This window comes from Enhydra lutris, unplaced genomic scaffold (assembly GCF_002288905.1).
Source record: "Enhydra lutris kenyoni isolate GAN:26980312 unplaced genomic scaffold, ASM228890v2 scaffoldscaffold31, whole genome shotgun sequence".
Lineage (NCBI taxonomy): Eukaryota > Metazoa > Chordata > Mammalia > Carnivora > Mustelidae > Enhydra > Enhydra lutris.
In genome coordinates, this window is record NW_019154115.1 from 3267288 (window position 1) to 3281873 (window position 14586).

Sequence of the window (14586 nt, forward strand, 5' to 3'; positions counted from 1 at the left end):
GGGTGGAGACGCGGACCGGGGAGGCAGGGGCCTGTGGCCCTTCCCCTTTGCTCTCCTGCCATGCAGATCGCGTCTCTCTCCACACAGGACGCCCCCTGGGCCACCAGGCACACTGGCTGGCTGCTGACCATGGACTCTGCCTGCCCTGGAGTGGCTCGTGCTTACAGGGGAGCTTCCTGGCAGCGTGGCCCGGACGAGGGAGAGAACAGAGTAACAGAGTAGGTGTTGATTAAGGCTTGGATTCTCAACACCGCCCCCCTCCACCCCTGCCACCACCCTGCCTGCCTGGTGGGATCTGGGCCTCCAGGGATGGAGGGGGGCAGTGGAGAGACCCTTACCTCTCTGCAGGAGTCTTTGATGGAGTAGGCGTGAACCGGCACTGGGTGCACCCCGGGCACCGGCTGGACCAAAGTCATAGTCTGGGTCTCAGCCAGCTCTGAGTCCTGTGCCAGAGCCCTCTGCACCTCCTCTGGCTGTGAGGTCCAGAAACAAGAGAGACGTTAATGAGCAGGTGGTGAGCCCTGGGCCAAGAACCTACGCCTGGGGTGACCCAATCCCCAGGGCCCCCTGGGGACCAGGAGTCCTCCTCACACCCTCCATGACTTCCCCTCTTCCTGACCTTGAGGTGCTGGCACTCAGGGTCACTTCAATTCCTGGCTTCCTAAGTCCCCTCCCGAGACTGTACGGACCAACAATGCCTTAAGGCTTACTCAACAACAGCTCCCCACACAGTGCTCACTCCTGATGGAAACCACTCCTCTATAGGTGCAAAGTTAGAATAGTGAGGAGACCCTTCCAGGGCACTTCCCTGTGACCTGCACTCTGCCCCTGAGCCTTAACGCCACCTGGGTCAGAACAGCAACTATACACCTTGGACCCATTACTGAAAACTCAGGGCTCAGTCCCCCTCTACAGAATGGGAATACCAGTAACCTCTGTCACCAGTAACATCTGTCTCATGGGAACATGCAGATGAACTCTGCTGTGCTTGGAGGAGCAGCTGACACTCAGTGTGACCAATGGCACTGATGGTAAAGACCGCTTTTAGAGCTATGCTGTGCCGGGAGCTGTGTGAAGCGCCTCCTACACCCAAGCCGAAAGGAAGGAGGAAAGGGGCAGGTCCTTAAACACAGAATTGCCATATGACCCAACAATGCGACTCCTAGGCAGAGGCCCGAAGGGCGGGGAACAGATGTTCCGATGGAAACCTGGCACACCAGAATTCACAGCTGTCAAAAGGTGTCTATCAACCGCTGAGTGGATATACAAACGTGGGACAGCCACTCAGTGGAGCATTATTCGGCCATAAAAAGGAACAAAGCTCTGTATTTGCAACCTGGATGAACCTTGTACGCCACGTGAAATTAAAAGAAGCCAGCCCCAACAGAGGACACGTTGTAGGGGTCCATTCATATGACTATCTGCAAGGGCTGACCGCATAGGGACAGAGAGCAGGTGGGATGCCGGGGTGGAGGTGGGGAAGATGGGGAGCAGCCACAGCATGGGGACGAGGTCCCCTTTCCGGATAATGGGAATATTTGGGAACTAGGTGGGTGGGGAGGTTGTATAAGATTGTAAGCATACTAACTGTCCCTAAACTGTATCCCCTAAGATGGCTCAAATGGGGCATTTTCCTCTATAAATTTAACAGAAAAAAAAAATTATAGTTAAAAAAAAGAAACAGGGACCATCCTTGATTATTGCCAATCTACAGAGAAGCATCAGAGGCACGAGAGGTGAAGTGACTTGTTTCCCAAAGTCCTGGACCAGGGTTGGAATCTCATGTTTCTGAAAACAGCTGGAGGGGGGGTGCTTCCCCAAGCCCAGATGCACTGGAAAGCAGGCGCCAGGCTATGGGATGAGGAGGCCAGGGGTATCTTTCCTCACAGGGACAAGCTCCGTCCCTCCGGCGTGGTAGAAGAGGGGTCAGGCCCACCCACACAGGGGAGCCTGTGCTAGGGGCAGGCAGGGGAAGCCCAGCACAATGGGGCCCCGCTGTACTGGGACGAGAACCCCTTAGGAGGGGCTCCTCTCGGTATCGAGCACTTTGATGTGAGATGTGGGCTTCCACATCATTTGCTATAACGGACTGACTTCCTTTTCCCCTCCTTCCCTCCTGGGTTTCTTTTCCTCGACATCTGTGCAGAAAGGAAGGAGGGCTGTCTCTCTGGCTCTGAGCAGAGTGGAGCTGGGAGGGAGGGGGGAGAACAGTGGAGCTCCTGGGCCTCTAGGAAAGTATACAGTCTCTGCTGAGTGCTCCACGCCAGTGGTTTTCAAACTACAGTCTGTGACCCCTTAGCAGATCATGAAAGCAATTCAAGCATGACTCATGTAACAGGTGTAATTTATCCTGCAAAACTTCCATTTCAGCTATAGCTATGCATGTGCATATAGACTAGATTCAAAATATATTTCTTTACAATGGGTAGTGGTCAAAAATCGAAACCACCTCACACCCAATTTGGACGGCGATTATTGAAAACTGGGGTTGAGATGTAGAGAAAATGGAGACCACTGTCAGTGGGACCATAGCATGGCGTAGCCAACTGTGGGAAATTGCATAGTGACTCCTCAAAACATTAAAAATAGAATTACCATATGATCCTGCAATTCCACTGTTAGATAAATTTTATGTTATGTGTATTTTATCACCATGAAGAAATTTTTTTTTTTTAAGTTGAAAAGGTCCTTTTGTGTCTGGATTTACAAGTCCCTGGTAGGTCAAAGACTACCTCAACGTGGGCTATGGACTCCCCACAGGTGGGCCTGGGTTCCTCTCTCTGCCTCTGTCCCACCCATGACACCCCCAGTCCCAGGTTCATGAAGGAGGGGACACACAGGAGGGCTCACTAAAGACAAAAAATCATGATGACTGACTTCCAGTTGTTTTACAGCTTTAAAATGTTTTATTTTTTTTTTCATGAAAGTATTTTAACGTCATTATAGAAAGAGCCAGTCCTAGTCAAGCCTACTGCTGTTCTTCTCATCGCCTCTGTGTGGGCGCATGACCCCAGTGAAAGTAAACCAACCATTTCAAGAGGGATCAAGGGCTGACGCCAGAAGCCCAGCCCCTGCCTCCTAAGGCAGGGGCTTTGGCCCAAGAGTGGCCTTTCTCCGGGCACAGCTGATGGACCATTCTCCTGAGACCGCCTAACCACACCTGCCTCCCAGCCTTGCTGGAGCTGCTCGACTGGTCCCTTGGGCTCACAGTGTGAAACCTGTTCCTCTCCCCCAGCTCCACTGGCCTGCGTGTCCCCTCCTCCAGCCAGCTACCAAAGCGAAAGCAAGATGCTTTGCAAAAAAAGGAGCATTCTTCTCATGCTCCAAGTTCAAACTGCGCAGTAGTGGATAGGATGATGAGAGGTAACGTAAAGACAAAGACCTGGCAAAAAGCTGTTCATTAACCAGTGACTGGCACCTGGAAAGACAGCTGAGCTCCGTGGACCCGGGGCGCTTCGCACAATTATTCAGAGGATTTTCTGGGGGACATTATTCATCCTAGCATTGTAATACCAAACAACCTAAACATACATTGGCAGGAAACTGGGTAAGTGAAGATGCTACATCCGTACAATGGGCCACGGTGCACGTGCAAAAAAGCAGCAGGAATCTCCCTACCTACCCATAGTGTAAGAATTCCAGAAGATTCCAGAATACTTCCTTGGGTGAAAAAGCCTGGGCACAACACTCTGAATATAGGGTATTATGCTACCTTTGTCCCAAAAAAGAATGGAAAAACCGATGACCTGTGATCATATTTGCTTGTAATGACATAAAGAAATTCTGGAAGGATATGTAAGAAATAAATAAAGATAGGTATGTGGGCATAAGAAGTGGGAAAATAGGGATGAGGTGGGAGTGAGACATCATGTATCTCTTTCTTTTTCTAAATCCAGATCATGTATGTGCAGGTTCGGGGCAGCAAGGTGCCACATGTAGTGTAGTATGTGGAAATACAGGTTATGCACAATTACAGTCTTTTTCACATTGCCTAAATCGTTGCAATGTTGACTAATGGGAGAGCTCAAATGAGGAATGGGGTAAGGAGAGATGGTAGGTGAGTATCCTTCCCACCTCAAAACAGTGGTTCTCAACTGAGCCACAAATTATTGTAGCCTGGGGATCAAAAAAATATTTTAGGTCAAATTTATATACAGTGAAATGCAGAAACTGGAAGTGTACACATCAATGACATTTTAAAAACTGGAGTACAGTTGACTTCCTTATCACTTTCTGTTTTTCCTTCTGACCATGTGATTGTATGACTTATCCAAAAAACAAAATACAATGTCCTTCTTTATTTGTCAAGCTATGTATCTGGGGATGCAGTACCCAAAGCAGTTAGGAGTGGGCTTCTAGTCCTACCCCTAGCTTGCCATGTCACGTGGCTCTGAGTTAAGTCACCCTCTCTTGGGGCCTTAACTTCAGCCTGTGCAGAAGAGCTCCCTCCTAGCTCCAAAACTCTCAGAGCCTAAATCCTGCCTCTTCCAGGAAGCCTGTCCAGATTGCCTCTATTTCCTGCAATCCTCTCCCCTAAAGGCCATGTATGGTCAAGCCAGGAAGGCTCACCACCTGACTGCTACCATCAGAAGATCTGCTTTCCATGGAGGGCTGATCAGTCCAGGGCCCACATCCTTGACAGGCAGGCACATACAAACCTGGATGACCACGCCGCTTGGTCTAACGAGGAATTCTGGAAGCTTAGCTCGAAGAAGACAAGCACCCAAGAGGGCAAGCCAGAAGAGTGCCACTGCAGTTTCACCCTGGCAAGCAATCTAAGAGCAGTCCAGAGATGGGAGTGGCTGCCTCAAGAACTAGTGAGCTCGGGGCACCTGGGTGGCTCAGTGGGTTAAAGCCTCTGCCTTTGGCTCGGGTCGTGGTCCCGGGGTCCTGGGATCGAGCCCCGCATCAGGCTCTTTGCTCGGCAGGGAGCCTGCTCCTTCCTCTCTCTCTGCCTGCCTCTCTGCCTACTTGTGATCTCTGTCTGTCAAATAAATAAATAAAATCTTAAAAAAAAAAAAAAGAGAGAAAGAACTAGTGAGCTTCCTGTTCATGGAGGTGTGTGTGTGTGGACAGCCACAGGTCAAGGGTGCTGCAGAGGGAATGCCATCATTAGAGGGGGCATGGACACCACCCAATCCTGAGAAATTATGGTCTTGCATCTATGCTGGTCCTCAAATCACACCAGTGAAACCCCAGGTGCTGGGACTGAGGTCTGACTCCAGGCCCTGTTCTCCTCTCCAAGAACCACGTGTGGGGGAAGAGGAGGGAAGGGCCCTATGGTGATTCCAGGAAAAGGCTCACATGTCTGGGATGGGGTACAGAGTAAGGGAGAGGTCATTTACCACATCTGTCAGAGCCACCCACCAGTGACCACATTCTTGACCTCCTGTCCACCCCTTCCCGAACCCCTCAAGTGCATTTAGGAGCCCAGAACCAGTCAGTTTGCCGTCCCTTCCTATATTCCCTCCCACCAAAAGCTCCAGTCCAGCCACTCACTATTCCTCTTGGGCACTCTCCCTCTTCTACTGCCTGCAGACATAGGGACAACAAGACTCAGTTTCCCTCCTGCCAGAGGGGAACCTGACTGCCCTGCTGGACCCTACTGCCTCCCCTTCACACCTCAACCCATCTCACCAGGTCAATGTCAAGAGAGTCCCTGGGAGGGTTGGCAGCCTCTGGGCTGGCTCGCCGGGGTAGAGTTGCATCTGGAGAACACAGAAAAGGTTACAGGCAGGTCAGGGACATCCCTGGTGAGAGGCATCTTGGATGGGACAGTGACCAAGGAAACATCCCTTCTTGTTTTCCTAGAAACTCATGCTTCAGGGCCTCTCATGGCACTGGGGGAGCTCCACGGAGGGGCTGTCATTTGGAAGGACAGCTCCCTGACTGCAGGGAGCATGAACCCAGCCGGGGGGTGGGCAGTAGAGTACAAACCCCAGGGGCACCCTCTGTCTATCTCCTGGCCACCACCAAGGCAAAGTGTGAACAATCCTAAGGTTATCATTGCTCACTGACTTCCCTGCATACAGTGAGAGCTTCACGATACTCTTGTGATCTACAGCCTGATTTCTATTACATCTAATCTAAATTTTTCACGCTTTAGAAAAGAGCTCCTTGCCCCTCCACTGCCTAGTTACAATATGGAAGACAAGCTGTTTAAATCTGTTGGTGTCACTTCCTGTGTCCAGAGTAACATTCACTGCCTAGGCGGAGAACGCACAAGTCCATGTGCACTCTAGGATTATACTTTTACAAGACCACTTCCCTCAGCTCTGAGGGTAGCAGTGAGTGAGGGATCCCTGATCACTGGCCCTTGCCCGGAAGCCTTCAGATTCCATTGCTACTCACCCCTTTGCCGGAAAGGGCATCCTCACACCAGTTTGTCTATCTAGAGCTCAGAGTTCAGTTGGGAGGTTTTGTCAAAGAGCTTTTAAAGCTTCTTCACTCTGGAGGCCCTTTTGGGCACCCCTCTCCCTAGTGTCTCTTGAAAGACCCCCCTGACGTTACCAGCTCACACAGAGCTGCTACAACTCCAGCATTTGGCCCGCAGAGCTGAGCACTACCTTGTTCTCCAGCTGTGTGATGTGCTCCCATCTGTGCCCTGGTTGGGCTGGACAGCTCTAGAGGTCAGCAACTGGTCTGCTGTCTACTTCCCAAGTGCCCAATACCAGGCAGGGCCCACAAAGGTGGGCAGCTGGTCCAGATGACTGGCCATGCTGGAGGCAAAGTATCTTCTCCACTGAGCCAAAGCATGGTTTTAGGTAAACATCCAAACCACTCCAGGAGGTTTCCTCAACCCCCTTCTGCTCTAACCTCACGTTCCAGTTGACTTCTCTGTTGCTAGACAGAGGGCTTAAGCGAACTTCCTAGAGTGGTTACTCTTTGGGGCTAAAATGCTAGTGGGTCTGGTTCTCTGCTTTGTATTTTCTTAACTTCTCCGAGGGTCACAAGATCACAGCTAATCCAAAGGGTCTTGCAAATTAGTAAAATACACCACCCCCCCGGGAGGCTGCAGACTCCATGTCAGGGCCTACTCTCTTCCTTATCCTGCACTCTAGAATCTACAATGTGAGCAAACCCTAGACTTAATAAAACAAAACCCAAAAAAACCAGTTTCCTTTCCTGTCACATGTAAATGACCTTTTCCTGCCCCTCTCCCCCAGGGAGGAAGAGCAAAGCAGAAGCTCTTAAGTGGTAAAGGGGCTGGTCACGCGGTGGCTCGGGTGCTTACCTGTCCCCTGAGTGATGCAGGAGACGAGTTCCTGCAGGCGCACTTTGAATTCGTCGAAGCTGTCGGTGCGCACAGAGGTCTGCAGGTTCTGGGGCTCCTCCTGGCGCAGGCGGCCGAGCGCTTCCCGCAGGAAGCCATGAAGGTCCAGCACCTCCTGGTCGGAGGCGTAACGTTTCATCCTCTGCACCAGCGAACCTCCCAAACGGATGCGCTGCAGCACAGCTTCCAGGTGGCCCAGCTGGCCGGCGATCTCCTCGTAGCTGCGCTGGTACTGCGCGCTCACGCCCTCCAGCAGCGCTTGCTCCTGGGCCAGCACGTGCGACACTAGTTGGCGCACGCGTGTGTGGATCAGCTCTTCCGTGTCTGCGCGCGCGCGGTCCAGCTGGCTGACAGCCGAGCGCATGCGCGCCTGCGCCTCCCCGAAAGCGCGGTCCTGCTCCTGCAGCGCCTGCGCCATGGCGTCCAGCTCCTCCTGCCGCTGCTGGATCTCGGTGCTGATGTCACACTTGAGCTCGCTGTGGATGTTATCCAGGAGCGCGCACGAGCAGCACAGTGGCTTGGAGCAGCCCCGGCAGTAGATGCTGCGAATACACAAGGCCGGCTTAGTTTTGGGCTCTCCTGTTCTCCCTCCACCACCACCCCCCCCTTAAACTTCCGTAATTAAACACCTCTTCAAAAATTACAAAACTTTGAATCATGGTAGGTTTCTAGGTTCGTGGTCTTCCCGATTCAGTGTGTGTTTGTGTGGGTGTGTTGTTTTTAAGATTTTATTTATTGATTTGAGAGAGAGAGAGAGAGAGAGTGAGCACAAGCAGGGAGGGAGAGGGAGAAGCAAGGCTCCTCGCTGGGCGGGGAGCCCCATGGGGGTTCCATCCCAGGACTCTGGGATTATGACCTGAGCTGAAAGCAGACTTAACCGACTGAACCACCTAGGCGCCCCTCAGTTTGTGGTTATGGTGCTAGCCTCTAAATTACCAATAAAACATTAGAACATAAAAAAGTTACTAAAGCAACAACAGCTAGCCTTCGTCTGTGAAACAAGGCACAGACACAAAAAGTTAATCATCTTTTCACACCACTTCTGAATATCTTTTCCTTTCTTCTGAGGCAACCAGATGAGCATCTGGGTGCATCCTTCCACAACTCTTCACAAACCACTTTACGTAAATAGCCAGACAATGCAGCTGCTTGCAGGATTTTAAGGACTCGATACATTTCATCCCATGTAAGGCTCGGTAGAGTTTCCATGGGGAGAATTATCCTTATCCTCATTACACAAATGAAGAAACCTAGACATTCAGAGGTTAAAAAAATTGGCTCAAGGATCTACAAGAATTTTGGTGGGTTGATGCTTGTTCCTCAAAACAAAAACAAGATCATGCTGTGAATGAGATCAGGAGTAATGACTTTGCAATTTCCTTCTCTAATTTAACTTTTTTCAGGCATTCCTGGAGGTGTAATAAATATAGATCTTACTGTATTCTTACATATATTCTCTTTTTTAATAGATTTTATTTATTTACTTGACAGAGAGAGAGAGATCACAAGTGGGCAGAGAGGCTAGCAGAGGTGGGGCGGGGGAGCAAGCCCCTTCCTGTGGAAAAAGCCCGATGTGGGGCTCAATCCCAGGACCCTGGGATCACCACCTGAGCTGAAGGCAGATGCTTAACCAACTGAGCCACCCAGGCGCCCCTATGTATTCTCTTTAGTAGCTCCTTTAAATTCCGTATGTATCACAACTGATCAGTCATTCTCCTGTTAATGGACATTCCAGGGATTTCCCATTTGTTTTTTATTTTATTTTTTATTTTTGAAGATTTTACTTATTTTTGAGAAAGAGTGAGCACGAGCGGGGTGAGGGGCAGAGAGAGAAGCAGACTCTCCACTGAGCAGGGAGGCCAATGCAGGCTCAATTCTCCAACTCTGGACTCGTGACCTGAGGCCAAGGCAGACACTTACCTGACTGAGCCACCCAGGCACCCCCAATGATCTCCTATTTGCACATTTTTTGTTTCTTTTTGCCAATACAGACAATGCTTTATGTGGCCTAACTCATGGATGCTTGTTTCTATGAAATAGGTTACAAATAATAGGAATGCTAAATCAAAGAGTGTGCATATTTTTATTTATTTAATAGAGTTTAGCTAACAGACACTTCCATAGCATTTACTATGTGTCAGACACTATTATAAGCATTTGAGAAATATCAACCCTTTTAATCTTCCTAATGCTCCTACAGAGTAGGAATTATTATATACTCATTTTAAGGATGAGGACACTGAACAAGAGGTACAATAACTTGTCCAAGGTCACACAATTCATCAGTGATAGAGTCCCAAGGCAAAGTGTGGTAGGCAGAATAATGTACTAATTCCCAGAACCTGAGTATGTTACCTTATATAATGATAAGGACTTAGTCCATGTGATTAAGTTAAGGATCCAGGATAGGAAGATTATCCTGGATTATCTGGGTGGACCAATGTAATCACAAGGGTGATTATAAGGAAAAAGGGGGAGGCAGGCAGGTGTGAGGAAGAAGATGTGATCACGGAAGCAGAGGTCTCTTTTGATGCTACCTGCTGGTTTTGAATATGCAAGGGGGCCATGAGCCAAGGAAAGCAGGCAGCACCTAGAAGCTGGAAAAGGCAAGAAAACAGACTGGCCCCAAGAGCCTCCAGAAGGAATGTGACCCTCGATTTTATCTCCATGAGACCCATTCAGACTTCTGACCTCCAGAGGTATGTAGTAACAAACCTGTAATGTGTGAAGCTCCTATATGTGTGCTAATTTGTTACAGCAGCAATAGGAAACTAATATAACACCCCAGGCAGTCTGGCTCAAGTCCCTGGTCTGACACACCGCAACGCCCCCTCTTCAAACGTTCCCAGGAAAATATTGTTGATCACTTCCTCAGAAAATTTGCTGTGATTTATTCTCATTAGCAGTGATAGTCAGCCCACTTGAAGCCAGGAGAAAGGATTTTAGCTGGAGCCACTCTGGCCTTAGTTACTGAGATAAGCTTGTCCTGTTGGCCAGCCAGACTCCAAAAACTGCCACCAGTAACCAGTCCTCAGCTTTGCCGGCTCCCAGCCTCCCCAGATCAGAAGAAGGCAGGGCCTCGAGCCTGAACCTCTTGATCAAACACAAGACACTTATTCCAGGCCAGCAGAGGTTTCTTGGAGAGCCCTGAGTGTGAGGGAAGCATGCGGGCTGCAGCTAGGTCGGGGGCATTCAGATCTGCCAGCCTGGGGAAATCTAGTGTAAGTGACAGATACCCATTACCATGAGGCAGGGCCAGGGACTGGGGTTAAGTGGCAGCTGAAGCAGAGAAAAGAGCCAGGCAAACATGGATCTGACCTGGGCTCTGTGCCCTGGGCAAGTCACTTAACCTCTATGCACCTCGGTTTTCTTATCTGTAAAACAGGGATAATCCCCAGCTCATACGGGAGTGCCAAAGACGATCAAATGAGAGAGGTGCTACATAAATGTTCTCAACAAAGGCTGTGATGACTGTAATTGACTGAACTATTAATACTCACCAAGATACTATTAACAAGAAATGCTGAGCGATTCTGAAAAGAAATAATTGCAGAGGGCAGCTTGGCAACAGCCATCAAAATCACGAACATATTTATCCTCTGACCCAGCAATCCCTCTCCTACGCGTCTATTCTGTAGCTCTATCTCTAATTTACAAAGTAGCATCTGTACAATGCAACACAGTATGTAAGAGCAAAGAACAGAAACAAGGGTAGGCAATGACTTTCATAAATTAGGATTGTATTCCATACAGTGGAATGCTGTGCTGCTGTAAGAAATCCAGGAAGCTCTTTATATGAAAAAATCTCCATGGCAAAATGCAGATAATAATAGGAGCAATAGAAAGATTAAATGAGTATATATATATATATATATATATATATATATATATATATATATATATAATATGATTAGACTAGTGACTAGCATATAATGAGTGCTCAATATTTATTATTATTATTATAATGCATATTTTAAATAAAATTGGGGTGCCTGGGTGGCTCAGTCTATTAAGTCTGCCTTTGGGTCAGGTCACGATCTCAGGGTCCCAGGATTGAGCCCTGAATTGGGGAGAGGGGAGTCTGCAGCTCCCTCTCTCTCTGCCCCTCCCCCTGTTCATGTTCTCTCTCTCTCTTTCTAAGAAATAAATAAGTAAGTAATCTTTTAAAAAGAAATAAATAAAATGGGACGCCTGGGTGGCTCAGTTGGTTAAGCAGCTGCCTTCGGCTCAGGTCATGATCCCAGCGTCTTGGGATCGAGTCCCTCATCGTGCTGCTTGCTCATCAGAGAGCCTGCTTCTCCCTCTGCCTCTGCCTGCCATTCTGTCTGCCTGTGCTTGCTCTCTCTCCGACTCTCTCTCTCTGACAAATAAATAAATAAAATCTTTAAAAAAAAAAAAAGAAAGAAATAAAATAAATAGGATGCCACCTATTGGGTAAGAATGAAGAAAAGTAAAAATACATTTACATTTGGTTGTATCTGAATAAAAACATCTTAGAAGGACACACAAGTTAATAAAAGTGATATGGATGGGATGGGGGAGAGGTGGAGTGAGACACTTCACTGCCAAGTCTTTTAAATTGGTATCATGTTTGGGGCACCTGGCTGACTCGGTCCGTTGAGTGTGTGACTCTTGGTCTCAGGGTTGTGAGTTTTGAGCTCTACGTCGGGGGTAGAGATTACACTAAAATATGTTTTTTTGTTTTAATGAAATCCTGTAATTGCTTTCATTTTAGAACCTTGTGAATGTGTCACCTATTTTTTAAATGAAACAACAGAATACTAATCAACATGGGCAACTATATAGCATGTAGAAATATAGGAAGAACTAAGTAAAATCTGCAGTCACTTTTCTGGCTTTGGACACATGGGAGGGGCTGAGTCTGAAGGTAGCCCCTTCCTTAGAAAGAGTGTTCCAAGCCTGGGAGGGGTACACCTAGGGTAGCCTGGCTGGTGGGAGAGCAAGACCTTCTGGGTTGACCAGTCTCCGCTGGGCCCTATTCCTGAGCCCATCTGTCCTGAATGGGGTGTCCCTAGGGAAAGTGGCCACCGCTCCCTAACTGGCTGGAAGCATCCCTATGGGGTGGCTGCCCTACAGCAGGGCCCCTGGGTCTGAAAGCCCCCAGCCTTCTGAGAAGACTGAGGTGTGGACCATAAAGAGGAGTGAGCCATCAAGGGGCTCTCACCTGGGACCAGGACCGAGTTCCTTGGCCTAGGGTTCCTTTGCTCTTCCTCAAGGAACACTCATGGAGCACCAACGGTGTGCCTGGATGTGGAAGGCAGGGGAGGCTGGCACGTGCCCACCAGGAGCTCCATGACAAAAGCCCAAACTTACCACAGACATAGAGAAGACTAGCTCTAAAGCAAAATGACAGTTATTTGCTCTCAAAAGAATGAACTAAAAATAGCATAGAATTAACATGAAGTTGCTCCAGAAGGTGGCCAGAATACACCAGAATGAAGAGTAGAAAATTGCTTAATCCTATCCCAGCAGTACGAACAAAGAGAAATATGGAAGAAATTTCTCTTTCACAAACAGCAATTTTTAAGTGCTTAAAAAAAATGTAGACATAATCTAACAAAGAATATACATATGGGAAAGAGGACAAAACTCCACTGAGAGAGAAAAGTCTAAAAAACAGAAAGATGTGGGGTGCCTAAGCCTCTGCCTTCGGCTCAGGTCATGATCTCAGAGTCCTGGGTTCGAGCCCCGCATTTGGGGGGGGGGGTCTCTGCTCAGCAGGGATCCTGCTTCCTCTCACCCCCTCGCCTACTTGTGATCTCTCTGTCAAATAAATAAATAAAATCTTTAAAACAACAACAACAAAAACAAAAACAGAGAGATGTACCCAAGGTCCCAATTGGAGAGGCTGAATATTAAGATTAACAATTCTCAAGTTAATATAAAGGTTTAAGGCAATTTGAATCAAATTACAGATGAGAATTTGAAACTTCACCAACTGATTCTAAATTTCACAAGATGGGAAAATAGGATAGGATAGTTATGAAAATTTGGGGAAATCAGAGTCAAGAAGGGAAATTTTCTCTGCCAGATAACACAAGACAGAATGACTGTTTTTTTTTTTTTTTTTAAAGATGTTATTTATTTGTCAGAGAGAGAGAGTACACACAAGCAGGCAGAGAGGCAGGCAGAGAGAGAGGAGGAAGCAGGCTCCCTGCCGAGCAAGGAGCCCGATGCGGGACTCGATCCCAGGACCCCAGGATCACGATCTGAGCCGAAGGCAGTGGCTTAACCCACTGAGCCACCCAGGCGTCCCAGAATGACTGTTTTTAAAAGAGAATGTGTGGGGAACCTGGGTGGCTCAGTTGGTTAAACATCCAACTCTTGGTTTTGGCTCAGGTCATGATCTCAGGGTCGTGAGATCGAGCCCCATGGCGGGCTCTGTACTGGGCATGGAGCCTGCTTAAGATTCTCTCTCTCCCTCTGCTCCTCCCCTCAAAGCACATGCTCTCGCTCTCTCTCTCTCTCTCTCTCAAATAAATACATAAAACTTAAAAAAAAATATGTCATGCTAGCCTCAGGAAAGATAAAGCTCAGCAGAACAGACCACATAAAATCTGGCATCGATAAGACTGTGACAGTTTATGGAACAGAAAGCATCCACACTAATGGACATTAAACAATTTCATTCAACAACCGGCCTGGAGAAAACTGGCCACCAGGGGGCAAAAGGCAAGTTAGAGCTTGCTTCACACATCACACTACAACACATTTCTGATGGGTCACAGAGTTAAATGTGAACCGTGACACCAGGGATACGATAGTTGACTATTTACTTATGATGGTGAAGACCTTATAACCACTGAAGAAATGGGAGAAATCCCACAATCAACAGATGCAACTACTGAAAATTCAAAACTACGTATTTTCTGGAAAGACATTCACAGCTTCCTACCATGAGAAAAACAAGTTACCGAATGCTACGTGCTGTTCGTTTTGTTTTAGATGATTATAGAGATCGCAAGGAGAGGAAAGAGTGTATATCGGTGGGTGCTAGTGACTTCTTTCTCTTTCTCCCTCCCCACCTTTTGATCCATTTAGATCTCCCCAAAATTTCCATAATCGCTTTGAAGTGAAGGAGTTCAGACTTCAAATGGGAGGCAATGGAGACCTCAAAAAAACGTTCCATCTAGGAATTACAAAGTTCTTCCTCTTCCTCCCTGAGATGGATTGTTTTGCTTATCCGTTTATGATCATTTGGTGAATTGACTATGTTGTTGGTATTTTAATAAAAGCCTCAACATGTTTCCTGGGTTCTCAGTCTCCCCATAAACTGCTGTGCCAAAGGCCAT

At 48.0% G+C, this 14586-nt stretch overlaps 1 protein-coding gene across 7 annotated transcripts in view; it reads right to left on the reverse strand.

Moving 5' to 3' along the window:
- LOC111153323 (promyelocytic leukemia) overlaps nucleotides 1-14586 on the reverse strand; it is a 41116-nt gene that overhangs the window by 12807 nt on the left and 13723 nt on the right. For 5 of the 7 annotated variants that reach the window (XM_022512271.1, XM_022512272.1, XM_022512274.1 and 2 more), the window contains 3 exons: nucleotides 7235-7815; nucleotides 5638-5708; nucleotides 339-473 (listed from right to left, as the gene is read on the reverse strand). In XM_022512271.1, the coding sequence (XP_022367979.1) occupies nucleotides 339-473; nucleotides 5638-5708; nucleotides 7235-7815 (787 nt within the window). The remainder of the gene's footprint in view (nucleotides 1-338; nucleotides 474-5637; nucleotides 5709-7234; nucleotides 7816-14586) is intronic. The other 2 variants (XM_022512273.1, XM_022512277.1) reach the window with 1 other exon arrangement.